General features: G+C 43.2%; 2 protein-coding genes across 2 annotated transcripts in view; both read left to right on the plus strand.

Moving 5' to 3' along the window:
* b4galnt4a (beta-1,4-N-acetyl-galactosaminyl transferase 4a) overlaps positions 1-12,357 on the plus strand; it is a 160,081-nt gene extending 147,724 nt beyond the window's left edge. The window contains exons 9-20 of the mRNA XM_083917326.1: positions 1,626-1,692; positions 4,948-5,112; positions 5,409-5,518; positions 5,968-6,068; positions 6,353-6,426; positions 6,533-8,084; positions 8,539-8,921; positions 9,082-9,235; positions 9,530-9,602; positions 10,316-10,469; positions 10,763-10,889; positions 11,976-12,357. Of these exons, the coding sequence (XP_083773452.1) occupies positions 1,626-1,692; positions 4,948-5,112; positions 5,409-5,518; positions 5,968-6,068; positions 6,353-6,426; positions 6,533-8,084; positions 8,539-8,921; positions 9,082-9,235; positions 9,530-9,602; positions 10,316-10,469; positions 10,763-10,889; positions 11,976-12,090 (3,075 nt within the window). The 3' untranslated portion in view covers positions 12,091-12,357. The remainder of the gene's footprint in view (positions 1-1,625; positions 1,693-4,947; positions 5,113-5,408; positions 5,519-5,967; positions 6,069-6,352; positions 6,427-6,532; positions 8,085-8,538; positions 8,922-9,081; positions 9,236-9,529; positions 9,603-10,315; positions 10,470-10,762; positions 10,890-11,975) is intronic.
* Positions 12,358-17,035: 4,678 nt separating this feature from the next.
* The window catches only part of abtb2b (ankyrin repeat and BTB (POZ) domain containing 2b), a 47,714-nt gene continuing 39,079 nt past the window's right edge, over positions 17,036-25,670 (plus strand). The window contains exon 1 of the mRNA XM_083917327.1: positions 17,036-18,424. Within this exon, the coding sequence (XP_083773453.1) occupies positions 17,533-18,424 (892 nt within the window). The 5' untranslated portion in view covers positions 17,036-17,532. The remainder of the gene's footprint in view (positions 18,425-25,670) is intronic.

Below are 25,670 nucleotides of genomic sequence, written 5' to 3' on the forward strand. Positions count from 1 at the left end.
GATGGTTGCACATCATGACTTCTGGTTTGTGGTGTGATTTGGCTGCGAGTGAAACTAAACCTCCTAAGTAACAACTCATATGTAGTCTCCACTTTTTGTCCTTCCTTGAGTTTGGCTTTGACAGCCCTCTGCCTCGTCCTTGAGGACAATCACACCGGAATAATGACACAATGCTGAAGCCTTGGGTGGCCTGCTGAGCTGCTCCCTGCTGCTGCTGCTCAGCATGATGTCACACTGTGTCCTTGTTTGTTTTTTCATATGTGTACTTGTTTGGATATGTGTGCCTCTCTTTCATTGTGTCAGCATTAAGCGTGCAGGAGTAGCATACAATATAGATATTGTGCAAAACGAATGCTGGACTGGACTTTTACATGTCAGCAATTGGTGCTTCATGAATGACAAAAACAGTGAAAAAATGTTTTGCATACACATGTGGTGGCATTTGCATTAACGTATCCTTAAAATGTGTGGTGTGGTGTTTATATTTGTATTCTCAACCGGAGGGTTGGAAAATGACCTGTCTCCTGTGATTATATACTGGGTAACCAGAAGTGACGTGGTAATTGTGAAATCTATTTAAAATAATTGTAGTCTCCCTCTCCCTCTCCCTCTCTCTCTCTCTCTCTCTCTGTCTGTCTGTCTCTCTCTCTCTCTCTCTCTCTCTCTCTCTCTCTCTCGCTCTCTTTCTCTCTCTCTCTCTCTCCTTCCTTTTTGCACCTACTTGTCACTGCCACTCTGTTCTCTATTTTCTCAGGAATTGTATGCCTCCGGAGGCATTATGTTTTTGGGTTTTCTGTTGGTCCCATTCTTGTGAACGCAATATCCCAGTATTGTCTACAAATGTGGCACAAATGTCCACTTGGACCAGGATGAACTGATTAGATTTTGGAGGTCAATTGTCAATCTAACTGTGACCGTAACTGAAGAATGTTTAGGTTAATCACGTAATTACATTCCACACAATTGTCTACTAGGATAAAAATGATAAAGTGATGACATTTTCATATCCAAAAGGTCAAACGTCAACTTCACTGTGACATCATAATGTTCTACAAAGGTGCTTTTCCGGCCCTTATTCAACAACATAACTCAGGAACAGAAGGTCCGGATACTGAATTGGTGACACTAATCTTGACTGTGGTAGTTGCTGATTTCTTCTGTGCTGTCGAGCTGAAGATGTGCATCCATGTTTCGCCCAAAAAACGACGCTTAATACCCTAAATTAAATTCCTTCAAAGTTTTCACTATATATATTATGTAAGTCTGAACACACATGGATGTAAACTGCAACTGTATTGGTTGGAGGAAGGCATACAACCGCAAGGCGATAATTCTATTTTTTTGGGGGGGGGGGGTTTGCTGTTGTTTTCATGTCATTGTCTTCATGTGCCACACTTTCCCCTCTTATCTTTCCTCCTCTCTCTCTGACTAAGTGTGTTTATACAAAAACCCAGCACCATATCGATCCTGTGATGTTGCTAAGATCAATAGCACCGATAGTGTCACAGTTTAGCCTGCAAACAGTGATGGATGATTTCTGCTCACCTTATACTTTCCACATGTTGACATTTAGTTTTCTCCTCTCACTCAATCCCTTTTCTCTCCCTCTCTGCTTTCACACACAGTGGCGTCCATTCCTCCCTGGTCTGAAATATGAAGTGATAGACTCAGCCTACATCTCCCTGTACACAGGTAAGAGCTTTTCGGTCCTGCTGATACAATACAATGGAAATAAAATTAACTTGGTGATGCTTTATAGTAAGGTCCTTTTAATAAGAGTTTATTTCCACATGTAGTGCTCATTCCAGATGGAGGACCTGGAGTTTACTGCTAATAAGTGCATGGGGTGCTCTGGTAGCTCATCTGGTACAGCGTGGGTACCATGTATTAGTCCTAACCGCAGCAGTTCCATTCCAGCCCTGGTCCTTCCTGCGTGTCATCCCCCCTCTTTTGTGCATAATAAAGCCCATAATATCTGGTAGTTGTAAAAGCATAGTTAAATGTATAAGTGCTTATAAATGTCTTATAATATAACAATAAACATGTTTGTTTCTATTATAAAACTTGTAAATCCTTATAAGATGGTTATTAACATAATCATGTGTTAATAAGATGATATAAGGCCTTATTACCTATTGACTAACACTTATTAAAGGGACCTAAATATAATACGTGTCCTAAACTTCACAGTGAATTTTAAAATGGATATACAAATGGGACTCTTTAATGATAAAAAAAATATCTCTTCCTCTTTTCTATTTCTAGTCTTTTGTTTTAGCTCAGAGCTTGCATAATCAAAACAGGAAGTGATGCTATAAAAAAACAAACGTCATTAGTCTAGTCTGGTATCGATCAGTAGTTCAATGTCACAGAATTTTTTCACCTATGATGTGCTTTTCTCTTGTTCCTCCAACAAACTTACATTCATTGTCAAAGTCTTGATGGAGGCTTAAACATTTTCCATTATATTATATTTAATTTCTTCTCATGAGAAAGCTACACATTGTTGCTTTTAGAGCATGGCATGTCTTCTCTATGTGGGGCCAAGGAGAAGATACAGAATCTTTCAGATGCTCTACTTTCTCTGTAGGTGTAGCAGAGATGAGAACACTAGCTCCCCAGTAGATGTCTAATCTCTGTAGCTCCAAGAATAGCAGTGTGTCACAGGGATTCAGTATCGTTAACAAGGGAAAATGCCAGCTGCACAGGGAATGATGTGTGGAGTTGTCATTTTCGGCAAAGCTGCCGGTTGCTAGGGATGTATGCCTTCTTGTTTATGACCGGCAAGGACAAGGAAGAAGGAGGCCTTGTACAGTAATATGAGGTCACCGGCTGGATTCATCTGTCTCCCTCCACCCATCCATCCCTACTCCTCCCTTTATGTCAAACTTGATCTTACTGGGTTTCTCCATTCTCTCACTGTGAAAAGTACAGTATTTGACATTCATTCACGTTTGACTGAGAGAAACATTTGTAGGCTTTTCCAGTAACACTTGTCCTCTGTGGTATTCAGTTTAATTAGGTCTTCTATTAGGCTTTCAATAAACACCATTGTGTGTTGTACTACTTAATAAGAGCATATAATTTTTTCAGTTCATGCCTAAACATTGAGCCTCATTCTCATCACCCAGCAACATGTCTTTCACAGAATTTTAGCCAGGTGCAAAGAGATGAGTGGCTCAGCAACCAGTGTCAGATGGTTTAAATTCTGTACATCATGCGTACATGCATACATGCATACATGAGAGAGCCCAAGAAGTCTCTTGTCTCTGAAAAAAAAACAGGAATTATTTTAGCAAACTGGTACCATAGAGTGCATTCGTTCAACTATCCATGTACACACTTGAAAGATGCCATATTGTAAAACTTGAAATTTCCATGTCTTTTTTATTTTAAAGCGGGTCAAGGTCCTGTATAAAGACTGTCAAAGTATCAAAACTCTCAATCCACAGAGAAATGCACACAGGCCATATTCAGAAACTGTGCCTTTAAAAGAGCCGTCAGGATCGGTACGGTTGTGATGTCACAACTATACTATATATAGGTAGAAAGTTCTGCTACAGTGTCGTTACAGAGAGCAGATGCTGAAGACCCTGATACACTGACCGGGAGGGGGACTTAAAGAGACAGGCTCTAAAAGGGAATGTTTCAAACAAAGAGTGAAGACAGGTATATTCAGACAGAGTGTGAGAAACATTATGTGTAGTATGAACCTGAAAATGAGCATAATATGTCCCCTTTAACATATATTTTAGAGGATTACTATATGTAGTATCTGGATGTTTTTTTCAACATATCATAACATCATAACGTATGGGCTGAAGCCAAATGTATCCCTTTAGTGGTATAATTAAAAATAAAATAAATAAATAACTGGGATTTATATAAGCACTTTACATAGTGACAAATGGGACATACAACCAAAGGTCAAAGGCCTTGGTGAACAGGGGAGTTTTGAGAGCAGGTTTGAAGGTGATCAGGGTGGGGGCATTGCAGATGTCTGCGGGGAGGGATATGTAGGTCAGGAGGAGGATTTTGTATGTGATAATACTGTCGCACTTCAGAATGCTCATAAAAGCGCACCCTCTGTTAATGAATTTACACCGTCACACACGCATATACGTTTACTACAGAGACCGAGAAATTCAGCAAAGCACAAAACTATGAATAGTTGTCTTATTTGAATGGTATTACCATGTAGATGAGGTCTCAATATCTGTACCAAACAGAAATAATGTTGCTTTCTTATTTTTTTTTAAACCCAACTACATCTGTGCAACATGATATAAATTAATACAGAAAACAGAGGGAGAATTTAGTTGTTTTCTTTGTTTGTTTGCTTTTTTCAGTATCGTTGATAATTAGTTAGTCTTGGCAGAGCTTGTGTGTTGTGTAAACCAGGTATGTGATCAACAGATGTCTTATTGTTAGAAGAAAGGAAGTCTAAAAATAGGCTTTCTCTGTGTAGGGTGCACACACACACACACACACACCAAATGTGCACACTCCACCTTCCGGAGGATAAAAATGATGCTGACCACCCTGTTAATTATAAAGCATTTCTCCCATCAGGCCTTGCTCCTGACATGCCATTAATCACAGATGCTGACTCCTCCTTCCCTGCTATCGATTGGTATAATTATGACTCTGCTCTGCTCTGTATTTGTTTGTTTTTTCAACTTTTGTCTGATCCTCTCACTTCAGCTTTTGTTTTCGGCTCTCCGTCTCTTGCTCTTCTTCCTTTGTTTCCCTCCTCTCTGCCACTCGTTTTTTCTTTTCCCTCTCCGCCCCCCACCCTTTCGTGGTCGGTAAAGATTTATGATGATTGCGACACAAATAACGGTGATGTTTTTTTCCTTCCAATGGTCAACATCAAGAGTCAGGGTGAAAAAATGAGTCTAGATCATCTTTGCCTCACTCTGTTTCTCTCCGTCTGTATTTTTTAAGACGAGTCCAATCTGAAGATGAACAGTGTGGACCACGTCCCCCAGACCTTGGCCAGTCACATCCGTCTCCCAGAGGAGGCACAGCCCCAGGGTCTGGAAGGAGGCAGCATAATGCAGCACGGAGCAGATATGCTGAAGCCGGACCCCAGGGACACCTTTTATAGCAGTAAATATGTCAGCCAGTCATAATTTCAGGCTGTCCCTCTTTTTCCCGTCCTCATTCTGATTTTCCTTCCTGTTATTTTCTCTGACTGACTGATTGGCTGTTTGGCTCACAGTCTGTCTGGCTGTCAGTTTAGCTGTCCATTTCTGGGTTGTTTCTCCTCCTCGTTGTGTCATTGCCCTAAACATCTTCTAACTTTTTGACTCTGAGTTGTTGAAAACAGAATTCCATTTACATATTTGTTTGTACCTGATTCCAAATATTTACCTCCGCCTTCTCTCTTTCTTATCTCTCCTCAGCCCCTATGATCGACCCCTCACGACTGGAAAACGTTCTCCCGGCCTGTCTCTACTCTCCAACCTACGTAGTCAAAGATTTTCCCATTGCCAGATACCAGGGCCTGCAATTTGTAAGTCAGAAAAAGACCTGCCTCTCATGATGTGTGAGGATTTTTTTGTTTGTCAGTATGTGTCAGCTTGTAGAGTCATCATAATATTCAGATCAACTAGACAGAGATGATTACCACTGCAAATCTTCTGTTTTATCAAAACACATTGGGGAAGCAGGTGGGAGGTAGTGTTGAGCGCTGCTCCCCCCTATAGGACAACATGAGTTACTGCAGTAGCTGCAGAGATAAGTGGAAATGACAGGCACACAAATGCAGCAAATCCATTTTAGATTTAACAGGAATCACCGTACCAAAAACACAGCGTCATGTACTAATAAGTAAGTGGCTGATTTTGATTAAATTTTGGTGTTAATATAATCTTAATAGAGTACCGCTAAATGAGAATTACCTTCTCTAACAATATTTTCTTACATCATTGCATTTTTGATTGACATTTAACTTTTCTTTAGGTCTACTTGTCCTTCGTTTACCCCAATGACTTCACACGTCTCACCCACATGGAGCGAGAGAACAAGTGTTTCTACAGAGAGTCCCCTATCTACTTGGAGAAGTAAGGACATGTTTGCTATGCTCCTAGAGAGCTAAAGTAACATTCGTCTCTGTCTTGTATATACAGTAAATAAGAGAGTACTCTGATTATGCAGCATAACTGCTCAAGTGTCTCTGAATCTGATGGCAGTGATTCATGTGACCTTTCACCGAGGGATTAGCTTTATTATGCTGCAGGGCACATTGAATCTTCAACCTTTGTATAATACATGGGGTTGTGTGTGTGTGTGTGTGTGTGTGTGTGTGTGTGTGTGTGTGTGTGTTGCCTCCCCTTGTGTCTTCCAGGTTCGGTTTCTACAAATATATGAAGATGGATGAAGAGGAAGATGACAGACCGTTCTTCTTCCCCAACCCAGATGGTAACTTATAATGAACCAACACACACTTGTGCATGCATGCACACTCATATTTCCACACATGTCCAGACACTCTTTCGACTTTGTGTCTCCTTCCTGTCTCTCTCAGATTTCCTCGATGAAGAGGAGGTGGTAGACATAGAGGATGAGGCAGAGATCGTTGGCACACAATCGCCGAAGAAGCCCTCTCATCCCAGCCAGACCAGCCACACCTCCAAGCCCTCCCATCAGCACTCAAAGCCTGCGCCCACACCAGCTGGCAGAGAGGGGGAAAAAGAGGAGGAGGACCCCGATGAAGAGGAGGTGGGAGCAGTCAACAGTATCCTACACCGCAGAGAAAAGAGACACTTTCCTCACAGAGATGGACTGATGGGTAAGGATCTGGACCGAGACTGGGGAAGAGATCATACAAACATGAGACAGGACTCCAAGATGGGACTTGAAGAGGCCCAACCCAGGGTCCTTCGGCCTGACATGGACAGTGTGGTCAGGGGTCGCTCCCTGTCTTGGATCCGCACTGGTCCTGCAGAACTGAGCCCTGGCAGGAAAGGTGGAGGAAAAGGTGGTGATGTTGGTGGTGGTGGAGGAGGAGAGAAGGGAGTTGAGACTCTGCCTAAACTGAGCAAATCTTCACTCCTTTTCCCCAAAAAGTCTTCCCTCTCTGCCCTTGCCAGCCGAGCCAGGCAGATCCTTAGCAACTCCGCCCATAGCAACAACCTCCATGATAACAACAACAACAAGCTTTCTGGAAACAAGAAGGAGAAGAGGGAGGAGAACAAGATTTACATCACCAGGCCTCGACCTGCCAAGGAGCGGGAGAAGGACAGGGAGAGGGAGAGGGAGCAGCGTCGAGAGAGGAGGGAGGAGAGGGCATCTCGACACCCTAGAGAGGTGTTCCCGGGGGTCTTTCTGTACCAAACTGGGAAGACCACAAGGCTGGTCAACCTGGGTGCTAAAGGACATGCCGGGGGAGGCATCACAGGAGGGAGAAATATTGTAAGTGCCCCTCAACTCTGGCCCAACCCCCCCACAAAAGAGGGTAAGACATTTCCTCACAATGGAAGCATTAACATACAGAATGAAAGTGTGCACAAGTCTGCCAACAGGGCAGCTGAGGCAAAACAACCAGAGAAAAGCAAGAGGAAAGGGGAGCACCGTGATTTAAAGACTACTGTCTCTGCTGATGTACTCAACAAAAAGGACCCGCTAACCCCACTGTCCAATCATCAATATCCCTCTCCGGTTACCCAGCAAAGGTTAAACTCCACAGAAAATACACTCCAAGGTCAAGCACGGGTCACCTCTTACCTCAGGACCTCCGAGATCACGGAGTCCCAGCAGCAGCCGGACCCAGACCCCGACCCGGCAGAACAGGATACAAACCGCTCTAATCCTGACCCCGACCCTGACCCCGAGCCAGAACCAGAGGAGGGCGAGATGTCAGACTACAGCTACGAGGAAGTTGAGGCTCGGCCAGGTTGGGCGGAGGAGAGCATTAACTGGCAGCGGACCTTTTCAGTTAATCCTATGGACTTTGAGCTGCTGCGCTCCGACTGGAATGACCTGCGCTGCAATGTGTCCGGCAACCTCCAGCTGGCGGAGAGCGAGGTGGTGGACGTGCTGGCGCAGTACATGGAGAAACTTAACGAACGTAACGGAGGGTGAGTATAACAGGAGTGGGAATGATGGGAGACTAAAAGAGAGCTTGTGTTTTCCTGCAACCTTGTAAGTTCAAATGTGGTTTCATATGCTAACCATTATGTAAAGCAAGAAGTAATTTCACTGAGAACATATTGGTCATGCCCCGGTGCTTTGACTTCATGTTAGCAATCCTCTATGTGCTGATTACCATTTTCTGCAGCAGTGCTTATAAACCTTGATGTTTGTGTAAAGAAGCTTTCCAAATCACACCGTGCTGACTTCACTCACCACAGATAATGAGTAGACACATTTTTTTAAGTGCTCTGCCAAACAATAATTAATCCAGTTGTGAGAATGGCATAAAAAACAGTGCTTTGTATTTGCATCATCTGTCTTTCTTTCATATTATATTTCAGAACATGTACAACCTCTCTGTGCTTTCTTGAGCTTTTCTTTTCTGACTCCGCCACCCAGGATCTACACGCTGCTGCGAATTGTCAACGTTGAAAAGCGGCGCGACTCGGCGAGAGGGAACCGTTACCTCGTGGAGCTGGAGCTGATGGACAGAGGCCGCAGCGTGGTGCGTCTCTCGGAATACATCTACCTGCTGCTCCACCGCAGCAGGCAGGGAGAAGAAAGTCTAGAGAACACTGACTTCGCCCCGGCCTCTGTGACAGCTTCCGCCTCGTCTTCTGCCACATCCAGCCTTGCTACCCCGCCGCCCCCTCCCTCCACCAGGTCCCCCCCTTCCCGACCCGCAGCGACCCCCTGGAGCACTGCCTATGCTAAGCCTCTGCTCTGCCAGCCGGTCATGCTGCAGTGGAGGAGAGATGTCATGGTGCACTTTGTGGTGCCAGGTCAGTCAAAAGGGGGAACTTTCAAAACTGAATAAATGGTACAGAAGTAACTGTTAAACTAAGATTATTCAGGCTTTCTTATCCACTCATACAGAGAAAATTCAGTACAGAAGAATTATTACAGATGATCTACTTTTTCCCTTTTCTTACTGTCCTTCAGTGAAAAACCAGGCTCGATGGGTACAACAGTTTATCTCCGACATGGAGAATCTTCATCGGCAGACAAAGGATGACAATTTCAGCATCATCATTGTCGACTTTGAGAGTGAAGACATGGACGTGGAGCAGGCGCTAAGAGAAAGCAGTGTACCAAGGTGTGTTTTTTATGCAACACAGCCACTCATTTAATTTGACTTACAATCAACTTTAAAATACTTTTGAACATTTCCAAGGCTTCCAATTGATGCTTGAATTGATTGAATGCAAGGAACAGCAGTCAGCAGTAAGAAAGCAATAATATGACTAATCATTGAGGAATAAAAAATAACCTGTGTGTGTGTGTGTGTGTGTGTGTGTGTGTGTGTGTGTGTGTGTGTGTGTGAGAGAGTGTGTGTGCGTGTGCGTGTTTGTGTGTGCGTGCGTGCATGTGTGTTTTTTTGTTCTGACAGATATGAGTATCTAAGGAGAGAAGGGAACTTTGAGCGCTCAGCAGGACTGCAGATTGGAGTGGATACTATTGAGGTTAGAGAAACAAACTCACAAGTCAACAGTATGCACGCTGACAGGAAAAAGTTCACTCACTGAAGGTCAGTCACTCATACTGACCACATGACCTTTACTGATGGACAGACAGAAAGAACACTCATGCATAATGAACACGTCGCTGCTCGGCCTGCTCTGTCACAGGCTATGGATCTCACCCTTACCTCGGAGCCCCCTCCTGCTTCCCTTCAACCTCTACCAACAGAAGCTCAGCTGTGGGTGACAGGGAATCGCTTAGACAGTTAGCTGCATTTCCTCTGTCATGTGTAGGCCAGAGCTGTCACATCCACTCCCTTTTGCAAGTTATTTGTGTGCATGTGCCCTTATACACCGCTCTCTGGCTGTCTCTCTGTCACACACGCATGCACACCCACCCACAGGGGCGTGGAGTGTCTGGAAATCTGGACAGACGTTGATCCGTCAGTTGAGTGTCAGCGCTGTCACGGCGGGATGACAGGGCCGTCACTCATGTCTGAATGACCTGCAGGCTCTGGAAGTGAAGACAAGTCACTGATGCTGAGCGGAGACTTCTCCACTTTCTTTAATCCTCAAATCCCATATTTGGCGTTTACGAGCATCATATCACAGACTCATTCCCACTTATCTTTATTTCTTCTGCTTTGACGTACAAAAGATTAAGAGATTGTTTAGATGTAACACCTGTGTATATGTGTGTGTTTTTCCTCTTGCAGGATAATCACAGCATTGTGTTTCTGTGTGATCTGCACATCCACTTCCCTCCCAACATCTTGGAAAGCATCAGAAAGCACTGTGTGGAGGGACGCCTTGCTTTCGCTCCTATTGTCATGAGACTCGGCTGCGGCAGTTCGCCACAGGAGCCTGATGGTAACTCAAAACAAAACACACACATTACACGCATGCAGCTACACTTATGCACTCATACAGGAATAATTACGATCGTGTACTAAAAATTGTTTTCAAGTTTTTTTTTAGTTTGGCTCATTCCCCAGTTTCAGACAGCTACTTTGAATTCATAATGCAGTGTTTTCATTTACATGCATAATAGAAGCTCTTGCATCAAAAGCTCATACTGTCCTTGCACTGTGTAGGCATCAGATAACGGTTGATGCAATGGGACCAACAGTTCCTTTCAATTTTTTTTTTTGTTCTTTCCGCAGGTTACTGGGAAGTGAACGGCTTTGGTCTGTTTGGAATCTACAAGTCTGATTTTGATAAAATTGGAGGGATGAACACAGAGGAATTCAAAGACCGCTGGGGTGGAGAGGACTGGGAGCTACTGGACAGGTAACCAAGCAACAGGCCCACGCAGAAGCAATGAACACTATTAGAAAGTTATTTTTTGTTGGAACTGTGTCAGAATGACATCGACTCAAGTCTTTAGTAACTTTTGAAGTTGCAGTTAAACATCATAGGTTTCTCAATGGTAGTTGTGCAGAAGGGTTTACGATTGTGGCAACCTTCTGTACATTACATCTCATTATTGTTAGCATACAATATTTTTTTGTTTCATGGATTTTCCCTGTTGTGCCTCAGTTGTGTATGTTAAATGTAAAGTGATACAAGTGGATAGTGTGCACAGTCCTAATTGGGTACGTGTGCAGGAAAAACAACTGCATATGAAGGTTAAACTCTGTGTGTGGAGATGTCTTCTTTTACTAACATCAGGATAGGTTGCTGACATCACAACTTGTTGCTATAATTAGCTTTATTTGTGATTAGAAGCAGCCAGATGGAGAGTTGAGCAAATAAAACGATCTGCATGTTTAGATACCACACAGATATAAATTGGGCGAACTGAAACTTTAATAAAAGAAGAAAACACGTTTTATTAGACTATTGAAGATGGCTACAGTTAGCCGTTCTTCAGAATTTTGACCCAAGGACAGTTGCAATGGCTGTTCACCCAATATGTTCTATTGATAAAAAAGTTGCCTCCCCTGTAACCCAGCATAATGAAAATAAGCTAGTTGTAAGGAAACTAAAAACAGAAGGGGTCCCAGTGTCGTATAATTGAAGCACAAAACATGCAGTAAAATCTGAGCTGCACTTGCCAAAAGGCACACTATCATAAAAACCACTACCATAAGGATGATTGATTCATTTCACTGAGGCACAGTCGGCCTTGGGTCGTAATTTCTTTTATACAACATCCATTCCAACATACCCCAAATGTTCTGTCAAGCCGAGCTCACCCGAAGATCACCTGAGCAGACACATTCATTTTTTAGCTCCGTTTGCTGTGACATATCAGCTCCAGTCAGATTGCGCATGTGTCATACCTTATAGCTCCCATGGGTTCAGAGGCCGTGCCCCAGCCTTTGTTTAAAAGCCTTGGTTTTAACAGTGTTTTCTCCCTCCCGCCCCCTCTAGGGTACTGCAGAATGGTTTGGAGGTAGAGAGACTACGCTTAAGGAACTTCTTTCACTACTACCACTCCAAACGGGGCATGTGGAACGCCCAAAACAAGAAAACTCCTAAGGGTTAGCGCCCCCCGTTGGTTGGAGGATTCTGAACCTAACCGCAGATCCACTATGTGAGAGAGAGACACACATGTAGGAGCTCGCTCACTGCCTGAACTCTGCCTTCATTTGAAACGGGCTCCTTTCAGGGGACGCCTCTGGTTCACCATTGGCCCCTCTCCACGTCCAATACGGAACTTTTCAAGCAAGCTGTTTACGCAGATAGACCTGAGTCATCACTTTGCCTCACTGACTGAACTACTGTACAGAAAGAAGAGAGTTATTTTTGTTCTCCTTCTCTCTGTCCTTTTTTTGGTGCAATGTTTTCAGATGGACTGGAAAGCAGCTGTGTGTGTCTTTGCGTGTGTGTGTGTGTGTGTGTGTGTGTGTGTGTGTGTGTGTGTGTGTGTGTGTGTGTGTGTGTGTGTGTGTGTGTGTGTGTGTGTGTGTGTGTGTGTGTGTGTGTGCGCGCGCGCGTGCGTGCGTGCGTGCGTGCGTGCGTGCGTGTGTGTGCATATATAAGTGTACCTGGGTGTGTTGCGGCTTGTGTGTGTTCACAGTGATAGGAAGCACCTTTTTTTCTAATGAGATGTGAAGACAACCTAAGATCTTTTTTCTAACACGCTCTCACATGGGAGAGCCCTATAGAATGTGTGTCAACTTGTTATTCAGATAGATTCAGACATGGTGGCGTAGATCGAGTAGAGGAACTCTGTCTTTGGTAAAAGAAAAAAAGTATTTCTAAATACATCAACTACTACCTGTTGGATATCATTGCCCGAGGTGCTGACGTTCTCCTGATATCTGCTATTGGAAAACAAAGAATGGTTTTGAATTGGAAAAGCCCTTTTTCCAAACAGTTACGTCATCTTTATTGCTCTTTCTGTCCCTCTCTCCCCCCCTCTTTATCTTTTTTTTTATCTTCAACACATTTCAACCTCTGTCATTGTCATCAGCTACTTCACCCATATTCATGCGGTTTGGTTATGACTTGTTTGATCATTAACTAAAGTTTGTTCTGTTTATATTTGTCTTGACTGAGTATGGATGCACTAACATTCGGTGCTATTTTATGTTCTAAAACACTGATTTCGTAAACAGTTTACAAATTGTACCTCTGCTGACGGTATCCTCTATTCCCTCCACATCTCTAACCTCATTGTCAACTGGAACATTAAACTGTAAAAGAAGGAAGCAGAGGAGAACAACAGCTCTCTGACATTTGTTGTCATATCGTCATAGTAAGCATTTTCTGAGCTGAGGGTTGCATTTCAAATATTGGATTTGAGAGATTAAAGCTCTATCTCTCATATTAAAATGCTGCGATGCTCAGGAAATGAATACATCAACACAATTCTTTTAAGCTCGTATAAAGCTCTAACATAAGAGAGACCAGTTTATGTGTTAGACAAGATGTGGCAAGGCATGGCTGTTTCACAAATGTGTGCCTTTATCAGGGTTTGGCTGCAGGCAGTTTTTAAACTACTCTACTGACAGAAGAGGGCAGGGACAGACAGAAATACAGTTATTTATCAGCAGTCTTTAATGTCACTGTAAATACAGATACACTGTAAAAGAAGGAAATGCGGTTCTCTTTAATCGATTTCAGATGTGTCAGTGTGTTTGTTATATAACCTTAGAAGCAAAGTGGTCTTTGCAAGCCAGTTGCCCCATTGGTGAGAGAGATGGTACTAATAACTACTGAGTGGAATCAGGAGGTGTGATGGAGACTTGCAGGCAGCTGAAGTCCAGAAGGACCCCATTAGTTTGCTGGAAGTCAGGCTCCTAATGCCTCTTTTTATGCAACATGGTATTTATATTGATGGGGAGTGGCTAGAGGGCACAAGGCTGGACATATATCTGGATGAGAGTTAATTAACTGTTATTGACTCTTAGGGGTGTCACGATTCCCTTAATCCTTGTTTCGGTTTGACTTTCGATTTCAAGGTCATGGTTCAATTTGATTCAATTTTCAATTTAAAAAAATGTCACAATAAGAAGGGTACTTTAAAACAGTTTTCGCTTGTCAGAGTTTACCTGAATGCACCATCAAGTCCCAGGAGCCCACATCCTTTACCGTTTTTATTCAAGTATCTCATATGGAAAATGCAGTTGCAGGTATTGGTAAGATACTGTTACACTGTGTCTTTTTGTGTTGTACAAATAAAAGGGACTAGAGACAAAAGAAATACTGGCCATCGATACTGCTTTTGATTTTGATAATTGAAATTGAAAGCTCATTTCGGTCGAATTTAAACCGATATTGTGACACCCCTATTGACTATATGATAGTCGAAATGCCCTCCAAAGGAAAAAGGTCTATATTGTACTATCGTACGTCATTTAACACTGACATGGGACTATTTAAAGAACAAAAGAAACACAGTAAATATAAGACTATATATATATATATATATATATATATATATATATATATATATATATATATATATATATATATATATATATATAAAACATAAAATGAAAAATAGGAATACACATTCCAAGGTAATTTCTGTGAAATTGTTTTGTAGAGAAAAGGTTTTAAGAATGTATTGTACTTTTGTTTTGATTTGTTGTTTTTTTGCAAATAAAATTTTATGCTTACGTCCGGATAATTTTTCTGTTGTTTTGTTGTTGTTGCTTTGTGGTACTGTTGTCCCTTAAAACTTCTTTGAAAAAATATCAGCTACAACTCTATTCCATATCTGGCCACACGGTGGAGCTCCACCCATACACAGCTTACATACATGCAGCCACTAAACACATTAAAATGTAGAAATAATAACCACATTCTGAGCAGCGGCTGAGAGCAGTTGACTCAGTGTAGGAGAAAAGACACAATATAAGTAAGCAGATAGATGAATATTGCCAGTGTTCAAAATATCCTTCCTACACACACAAACACTGTCTGGAATCACTTCCTTTATGCAATTCAACCGTTCTTAACCACACTTGAGAAGCTCATTTTCACCATGCTAGTTAGGTGAGATGTTCAGGCATTTTCATCCCCTCAAAGTGTTAAAACAAGCTTAATGTGGGTTTGTAAGAAATCTATAAAATTCACATTACAGCCTAAAAGAAGTGAACAACTATGTCATAAATAATATAAATGTATATTCAGATTGATTAAGACATGAATTAAAGTACACGCTACCAAGATTTGAACAGGCCCTTATGTTTGTTAGCTACAATTGCAAAGTAATAATGACATCATGATAAAACCCTCTGCAACCCTCTCTTTGTTGTTCTCTCTGAGGCTGACATCACTTTCCAGTTACCCATTCTAAGTTAAATTGATCTAATATCACATTCATTTTGTCTTTTGACCAATGCAGAGAGAAGAGCAAACATTCCGAAACAAACATTTCCAAAAGAGCTGTAGTACATTTAATCATTTGCAGAGTTTTTTGTTTTGAGTTGTTAATCCCCCCCTCCACCCCTCAGTGTGCCACTTTGCTCTGGGTGATGGTCTGCCCCTGAGCCTGCACGCACACAGAGACCATGAGGTAAATGCTGTCCACACCACAGCTACATGAGGTCTGGATGAGGCAAGTACTAACCTCCTGTGATCTCCTCTGCGCCCTGTGAGTCTTCTGATCTCATTTAGAGGAGTTTTGACTAACAGCGTATAACTGGGGAGGTTAACTGGACTGAAAGGTTGACTCCCTCCTCGGTTCAGTGATTCATAGACTATGATGTATGAGAGTGTGTAGGTTTGAGTCACCTTTTCCACTTTATGTACGTACAAAGTGCAGTCCTATAACATCCAAGTATGTATATGTGTAAGAAAACATTCTTTACAAGGCACTTCCACAATGTGCTGCAGTCTCACGGGCATGCAGGGAGAGTGTTCGGCCCTAAACCCGTTATGTAACAGCGTTGGGCTCTGTCCCAGTGGAGGCACGCCCTACCTGTCTATGTGAGTGTGGAGTGATGAGAAGCAGGTAGTCACAGGCCTCTTCAACATGTTTGCTTTATTTTACCTCAAGCATGTTACAGCACTGAACCAGAAACAACAAACAGGGTCGCATGATGCTTCAAAACTGATATTTCATAAGAGGATTTGCTCAAAGTTTGTTATGAGAGCAAAAGCTGACACTTCTTTGGCATTACCTCTGCCAAAGTCGTACTGTATGAGCACAGAGTAGTGGACTGGGTGCAAGCCATATGAGCCATTACACAATTTCTTAGTCTTTCTTAGTAAATCTTTAAAAAAAAGAAAGCTAAATTACATGTACTTGTTGAGGCTGTTACAACACATCTGTCTTACTTACAATCCCAAGTAAGCTTTTAAAATGCACTTTCAGTAAAAACCCTAAGTCTAATCAAATCAAAGTAAACCCTACTCCACCTCTTACATTATTACCAAGAGCTTTACAGATTTATGTTACAGGCTGCAGGTGAGAGATTAGCTAATGTGCAGGCAGTAAGCCAAGTCCCCCTGAGTCAACATGAGGTGATAACTGAGGTCTGCCCCATGTGCAGTTCGGTTCTAACTAACCAGAAGAATATCCTCAGATCCACCAATATAACAACTTATGGGACACATGGTTAAAAAGTGTTAATTTGATTATACATTATTATATTTAATTGCAATTTATGGGAAAATGGTAATAAGAAACAAATGAAGACTGAGAACACACAAGCAAATCTGTTGAAATAAAAAGGCTATAACGATTACCCGAGGCTATGCAAGCAAATACAGCCATATGTGGGTCACTTATGTTGAGGGAATTTGTTTGATGCTCATTTGATGCCAAACAAAGTTTAGGCCTGGCCTACATATCCTCTCAAATTTGGGGGAAGACTTGGAGCGGGTCTTGATTGGCTGCCCGCAAAAGACGGCTCTCCTCTGATTGGTGCTCGAGCTGCTCCGTGTTGTCATTCAGCGGCGGTCCCGCCTTTCACACATCTGTAGCAGAGAGTCTCCGACAGGCTGTCCCTGACTGAGCACCGGGACGGGAGAGCGTGAGGTAGTCTCGGACTTTTTCCACCCACAGTTATCTACGAAGACGAACCCGTTTTGGTCTGTTGAGCAACTACACGGGACATGCTTGAATAATTGAACTCGAGTCCGGCTGTATTCAGAGAGCGGGGACACTTCGTCGTGTTTTAAAAGACTGAGGATAGCCCACTGGAGGAAAGTTTAAATCCCTGCGCTGCCCGGGGGAAAGGTGAGACGGGTGCGACTTAATTCTCCCAACTGTTTCGTATGTTAACGATAATATATGGTAGTTTTGACTAAAACTAAAAAAGCCATTTAGTGCTATATCTGCGGGTGCAGTTGCGTTGTTTCACTGTCCTGCACTGAACTGTTGAGCAGCATGTCTCTAAAGTGTGCCGCTGTGTAACCAGTTCATCCAGCTCTGCGGGGAGTTTCGACTGCTGTGTTACTGACTTCAGGTAAACCGTTGAAGAGGTTTGCCTCTCTTACCAAACACTCTTGTGTAAACACTTTCACAATAATGGCCGGCTTGAGCAATGTCCACATGAAAACGCTCGAGGACCTGACGCTGGACTCTGGCTACGGGGCGGGGGACTCCTGCAAGTCCCTCAGCCTGTCCTCCTCCAAGTCCAACTCTCAGGCCTTCATGACGGCCCCTCACCGGGGTAACTGGTGGTACTACTCCGGCTCCATGAACAGCAGGAACAACAGCTGGGACACTGTCAACACTGTCCTCCCCGAGGACCCGGAGGACATCTTCTCCAAGTGTCCCCGTTTACCAGAGTTGGAAGAGTTTCCGTGGATCGAAGAGGAGGTGGCCAAGATACTTCGCAAAGTGGCCGGGAGTGGGGGCATCAAAGGGGGACCTACACCTGTGTTCTCTGCGGAGGCCGTGAGGCGCCTGTCCGCTCTCCTCCGCAGAGCTCTCATCCGCATCTCCAGAGAGGCTCAGCGGCTCAGCGTCATGCACTGCCGCTGCACACGCTTCGAGGTGCAGAGCGCCATGAGGTTGGTGCTCAGCTGGGCCCTGGCCGACCACTGCGTCTCTGCTACGGTCAAGGCTATCTCCATGTATAGTATGAGCGCCGGGGAGCTGCTGAGGAAGGGCAAGTCCGCCCGCTGCGGCCTCTCCTTCTCTGTGGGACGCTTCTTCCGCTGGATGGTGGATACCCGCATATCCGTGCGCATCCATGAGTATGCAGCCATATGCCTGACCGCATGCATGGAAGCTCTGGTGGAGGAGATAGGAGCCCGGGTGCTGATGGCCGAGAGAGGTCATTCAGGGCCGGATTCAGGGTCAGCATATGCCCCAGTGAGTGCAGAGGCCCTGGAGGGGGTGGTGAACAATGACGCGGAGCTGTGGGGAGTCCTGCAGCACTATGAGCACCTGATCTGCGGGAAGAACGCCAATGGTAAATATACACTATTTTAAGTATATTTTTCCAGTGCACTTAAATCAACATCACGTCCAGTTGGTTAATTGATTCAAATGACAGCTCTCATGTTTTCCTGTGATGTCAAAATTCATCCCCAAACTTTTTTTCTGTCACACACTCCTCCCAGAGTGCTGGTCACTTTCCACTCCCTCACAGTGTGGAAAAGGTGAAATGTGGCCTGTTGCTGGATACAATAGCAGCTCTTTGTGCATGAGTGCTTGATGGATTTGTTGCTAATTTGACCTGTCAGAATGGGGAAAAAACAGAACAGAGGCATCTGACACAAACAAAGAAGGTATTTTATCTCTGACCAAGGTCGTATGAGGAGAAATGCTGGATTCTGCATTGAATGGCCAAATTTGATTGTAACCACTTCACTCTCATCGGCCAGTTACAAGATTGAGTCCTCATATGTCACTCTTGTTCCGTTGTTGTGATTTGGGGAGCAGAGCGCCTTTAGAGCACAGCAAGAAGGCTTGTCTGTTGACACAGCCCTCTGTTTACGCTGACTCCACCTCTCATCCTCCTGCTGTGTTGGCTGCACTCATTTCAAATCCTCCCTTTCTTCCATTTCCTCACCCCACTCTCCTCCTGTTGGACAAATCCCTTTCACCCACCACCATCTCCACATATCTTACATCTCTCTCCAACCTCTCTCTTCCAGCTCCAGCTGTGCATCCTGCTCCCTGTCCATTTATTTCCTCCACTCTCACATCCCTGCTCCATCACCTCTCTTTCCCTTCCCTCTGTCAAACCCAGTAGGCTCATGGTGCTCTTTTTCCGTGGCTTGTTTTGGCACCCCAGTGTTGAGTTGATTCATGAGCTTGTGTTGGGACATTGTAACCAGCCTTTGTTTGTGGCCCACTACCAGCTCCCCAGAGCAGAGCTTTTTACAACAGCACAATAGCCTTTTGTTGTATGATCGTGCAGCTTAGCCCAATGCAGAGGGAGAGAAAACAAATTCTGGGGAAGCTAGGCATACACATCCATATACATACACATATACATAACAGACGGAGAGGGAGAGAGAGAGAGAGAGAGAGAGAGAAAATAACTAGAGAGAGCCATTACAACAGGGCCAAAGGCTCAATATTGATCTAAGTTTATACATCATCATGCAGGAGTACCTTTCTGTGCCGGCATGATGCATGTGAAGAAGAGTATAATGCTGTAACAACGCCAACTTCCTAAAGGTCTGGGATCAGCACTTAACTCACAGTGCTTGCACACATGAATGCACACACTCATTCACTGACACCTTACATTTCATATTATGTGCACCTTCCTTCTTCATAATGTGCACTCCATTTAAGCTTGCAAGTATTGAAAACAGTCGAGGGCAGTACATTGGACTTGCCCATCGTATGGGCATTTGCTTGAGTTAGAGCTATTTCATTGCAAAATAAGTTAAAGAGCAGCTTTTGGTTGGGTCCTATTTTGGTGAGTTCAGTCATTGGTTTGAGAAAGACCAGTGTGTGTGTGTGTGTGTGTGTGTGTGTGTAATAACAACAGACCATTATTCTGACCACCCTAGCTTTTTATAGGCCCAAGACCGCACTGTGCAAGCCACACACCCCTCCACCACCTGACCACCTGATACCCCCCCACCCCTCTCCTGTTGACACTCCCAACCCCCCCCTCCCCACCACAACCATCACTGTACACAAAAGTAAAGATCCACTTTCCGCTCTTAAACCAGATGGTCTCAGAACTGAAGGGTATATTACTGATCATACGGAAGGGTACAGTCTGATAAATACTCCTCCCTCTTGATTTCTCTCCGTCTCTCTGACTCTTTCTCAGGGGCTGGCCCACATCTGGAACTCTTTAAGTCAAAAACGACTTCTTCGGCTCCAATAACAATTCTGAAAACTCCCTCCCTCCTCTCCTCCTCCTGCCCTCTCTTGCTCACCCTCACTCTTGGCTCTCTCTTTTTTTCTTTTCTTTGCTATTGCGTTCTCGTCCACTTCATCTTTATCTGTTTATTTCTTCTGGTCTACAGGGAGTGCATTAGAGAAACCCGGCTGTGATGTGCCAGGATCTTATTCATTACTCATGCACACACTCACACAAGCACACTCATGTACACACAGACATACACACACTCACATGCACGCATGCACGCACACAGGCACACACACACACACACACACACACACACACACACACACACACACACACACATATATATATATATATATACCATGAAACCTATTTAGCCAGCTTTGCATGTGTTCAAATGGCTCCACAGTACTGGTTGAACTCACTACACAGCTATACAGAACAATCAATTTGTCATTCATTTCTCCTCAAAAGGAAATAGCACAAGCTTCCTGCTATAATTTATATTGGTATTACTGTGGGGCATTTTAAAGTGCAGAGTAGTAGCTTTACTAATGGACAATGGAAGTGGCTATGAAATGATTGGTCTCATGACTGGCACACAGATGTCTGTTAAACTCTGGTCCGGCTGGCAGAACAGTTTTCCAAGTGCAGCCCCATTTCAGTTTTTGCGAGACTTTTGCAATGTTTTCAGTTTTTGTGTCTGTTTCCCAAGATAGCTGTTGAAGCAGTAATCAAATACTTACATATGCAAACTAGTGACTTGACCATGAGCTGAGCCTGCTAACTCCCAACAGCCCCATTGAAGCTTTGCAGTGGAAGATTATGGTTCTAAAGGGCAGCTCTGTGGCTTGAATCTGGAGCAAATACAATCTGAAAGCAAGCCTTCATGCTCAGCAAAATATACCTGGATAAATAAACTTTGATTTGGTCCAGTACTAGTAACATAAAAAGTTCAGTTTATCTGCTCCAGTTCTATAAAAGCAGTAAAGGGCTGTGAGTAATGGGTTTGGGGTGCACTTAGAGAGCAGGGCATATGATTTGCTGCTCAGTATTTCCCTAAATATGTATTTAGCCCAGAAAGAGGCGTGGGAACAGTGGGCAGAAAGATGCAGGGAGAGCAGCCCAGCACTGTGGTCACACAGATGGGGAAACCAGCACTCTCAAAATACACTCCCTGCTCCACAAATCTGGAACAGGATCGACTACAGTTTTGGAATACATATCAGGACATTAATATTATGGTAAAATAAACTCAAGTTTATCCTTGTGTGATAGGCGTGCTGCAGATTTGCCCAGGCATTAACATCAAGCCTGTCTTTGACCTGGATAACTGTACAGATGGTTAGCTTTGTGAGTTTATAGAGGTAAGACCTTAAGTCAAATAGCTTTAGTGGATAATAAGGGTTAATCTGTCACAAAACACTGCCATTTATGTTTGTGTGTGAGAGTGTGAGGGTACCACCTCAGGCTTCACACATACACACACTTATGGTCCATGTCACTGTTTGCGCTGGCTTCTTGTCTGGTCCCAGCTGTGAATACACTGACCCATTATAGTGCTGGTGTGCACATGTGTTTCTCTGTGCTCATCTGTGGGTGCTTAAATGTACGTGTGTGGGTATAGACTATTCTTGGAAAACCGTGAGTAATGTTTTCACAGATATGACACCTAGAAATGATTTGTCAAGCTTTAACAAAACCAATGACATTCAACCTCACATTGATTTCACATCCTCTGATGCAGTTCATTCAGTTTGTGAAATTAATAACAATCAAAATCAAACAACCGTCTTTACAGATGGTGTCCTCCCCTGTGTGCAGCCTGTCTTTACTCACGCCTCTATACTCCATGAAACTTTACAGTCATTATTTTGATCTCAAGCCACGCTCCTCCTGTTACATTACAGCAGCATGAGTCATGTTTCTTAAAACTGTTTATATTACAGCACTGATAGGGAGGAAGCCAAACAAGATGGGGATGACAGACAAAGGGCAGTAGACGCAAATGCAGAAACACAGAAATTGAGCAAACTTGAAAGTGTGTGTCATGGCATCTTCATTTATTCTTTTATTATTTATTTAACACATTCTTCGAAAGCAGTGGTTAAGTCTATAAAGAGAGTACAGGAGAGTAAAGATTGGTATCGAGCCTCTTTGGCTTGTTTGAATTGGAAAATGTTTAGCCAGTGTGTCACATGCGTTACCACAGAGTCCTGGCTATGGTTCTCAAGGGAATCTGTCCTGCAAGTTGGTTTGGGGTTGCAGCCGGAGTACCTAATGAGGGAAGCAGGAAGACTGGCTGGAAGATGGCTGGAATCTTGGAACAAGCAGCTCAGTGCATTGCCTGAATGCTAGCAATGGTTTTGTTGAAATCAACCACTGTGCATCACATCATCTCTGCATAAAGTCTGGCATAGAGACAGCACTGCCACATGCACCTGTGTTGGAATCTGGTTTCTGGTTTGGTCATTATAACTCTTACATCTGAGTGTTATACAGTATGTACCTGTAGGTCCAGTGTCAGACGGTGAAAGTCAGTGGTAGCCATACTAGTATAATGAAGTGTTTATTAATAGAAAAATATACAAAAATGAGGGTTTAGAGAAAGTGTTGCTATTTTCACCATGAGGCCAGTAGATACAGTTGACAGGTTAGCCTATTCAATCAGTCACTCACTCACTGATGATATATAAATTATCAATATGATTTAAAAGCTTTTCATACCCATTTATCTGCCATTCTTTGTATTAAGGTAGGCATGAGAACTAGACTAAAATATGCAGCACCATTGGTCTGGTAAGGTCTTTACGCCCCTTGGGGCTGGAGGCCCAATTTGGTTTTTGACTGAACAGGCCAATCAGAGCTTTGATTATATTGACCTCGGTTGCCACTAGTTACTAGAGTATTTTTGTCCATCCTACACACTAAATCAATAGCAACACAAGCCAAAGGGAAAAAAGGGATAGATAGAGGGTCGACATAACCGATAAGGGGAGGTTGAGCAAGAGAAAATGCTGTCTAACATTACTGCCTGGACAGAGTTAGGAGGTGAGGATCATCAAGGTCTTTATTCACATAACATTTAGCTCTCTTATAGCTCATCTTTATCGTCTCCCACTGACTGAGATGTTGCTAGTGAAGTCAAGTCTGTATGATTTTTACATAAAATTGAAGTGAAATTAAGCTTCTCTAAGTTTTAAGTGTTGTTTGCAAGCAGAAATACATTTGCTGAAGTAGACTTTAAAAAAAATAGTTTAGTAAATGCACGTAATGAATTACATAAAGAAAGATCCTGCCATGACATGTTCAATAATACATATACTCTAATTGTAACTTGAAATGCAAAAAAGATCACTTGCGTAATAAGCTAACAGTATTTATTGTACCGACCTGAGACATAAACCAAGTGCAGTCACTGTAAGGAATCTGTCATTGCTACTAAATGACTATCCATCTTATAGCTACACAACCCTCTCACTCAGTTATTTAAGACAAAGATGGTTTGATTAAGTATTGCAGCATATGGTTTACAAAGAAAAAGACACACAGTACTCCATTCAGTCTTATAATTTGGTTGTTTCTGTGGAAATGCACATCCATTTCGCTTTACTTTAAACATTTCTACAGAGCTCATGAAGAGTAAACTCTCTGAGGCTCTGTCAAACCACAAATCGTCAGTTTTCCTGTTCCTTACCCCTGAAAAAACAATGACAACCATCACAGTTATAATTGCTAATAGGCATCAGCTGGCATGCATGAGTTTCTCTGAATGTGTGCACTAACAGAGTTGAAGCCAGTTACCGTATTCAATACAGAACCATTTTGTGGGTGATTAGGTTGTAATATTTAATTACACACAAACGGATCAGATGGGCAGGCTGGGGAGGTGGGGGGACGAGAGAGAGCACGGAGGGTGTTCAGGGAATGTGTCGTTTAAGTGGAAACAGATTTGTCTGACCAGGGATTGGATATAATAACCCCTTGCTGTGTTCTCTGGTAAAATCTGTTGAAGGCATACTGACTTGGCTGAAGAGACCCATGGAGAGATAGAGTGTTTGAGGGAGAGATGAAGCTGCAATCCCACATATCCTCTCTGATTAGGATCCATGTAGCCCAAGCCAAATCTCTGCAGCTGAGGAAGAGTTTGTGTGTGTATGCATGTATGTGTGTACTTCCTTCAGCCGGCGCTAAAAATAAAAAGGACACGACTTCTTTTGGATGTTTTTCAGCTGAGTTAGGAAAGTGATGTTTTTCCCCCTTTTCTTTCAAGTCTAAACTGTTGTTTTTGCAAACGGCTTAAAGAGAGAGCTTTTTGTGATGCTGTCAGTGACTTCTTTGTCCAGCAGAGTCAGAGCAGTAGTGTGTGGAGCCTGAATGGCAAAGCTCCGATATATTTTACTGGAAAAGCAAACACACCCATCTGTGGACACACTGTTGTACAAATGACTCTCTCCTCCTCTGTCCATCTTTCTCCTCTCCTTTTTCACTTTTCTGTATGGACATATATTCATTTACATATACAATATACATTAGTGTATACACAATTAGACGTGCACATTTACACACATTTATGATCATCAGTCTGTCATAATCTAGAAAAAAATATGAATTATATTATTAAGTTGACATACAAGACAATGGGTAGGAAGAAAGATACCTTTGTTCATTGATCCCACCCCTTGCGCTTGCACAAACACTCACACTAAGGCAGAAGCAGACCAAAATAAGATGCTTTTCTTTCTGACTCGCATGACTACTAAGGTTGTGAATGTACAGAGGGTGGAGTAAGCAAACATTGTAAACATAAGTGGACAAAGACACTCTGTTAAAGACTTCCATTGCTGCTTCTTTACTGTTGAGTGCCTTCTAGAGAGAGAGAAAGAGTCCAAAAGAACAAGAAGGAGAACAGAGCTTGTTGGTGGGCGTGGCAGGTTCAGACAAAGCCCATCATGACAGGTTAACCGAGGTGTGTGTGTGTGGCTGTTCGTGTGGTATGTTGCCCTTCAGTCATAAGTAGGCCACCACAGCCTTTGACATTTCTTCTGCATATTTTAGCTTTTGATGTCTTGCTGTCTCTCCCATCTCTGTCTCTCTCTTCTGACTCTGATGATATCTGTGTGTGTGTGTGTGTGTGTGTGTGTGTGTGTGTGTGTGTGTGTGTGTGTGTTAAAACAGACATCCAATCACAGAGTCGGAGTGGAGACCGAGGGTGTCTAGTCCTGTTTGACTGAAACAACTCTGGAAATAGAGCTGAGAGCACAATGAAGAGAGGCTTTTGCTCTTTCTCACTTTCTTAAAAAGTCTATTGACCTCCCAGTGACAGGAATCAATGCTCTGTGTCTCTGTGAGTTTTCATTGCCACTATGAATCGAGGAAA

The sequence above is a fragment of the Echiichthys vipera genome (genome assembly GCF_963691815.1).
Source record: "Echiichthys vipera genome assembly, chromosome: 7".
Lineage (NCBI taxonomy): Eukaryota > Metazoa > Chordata > Actinopteri > Perciformes > Trachinidae > Echiichthys > Echiichthys vipera.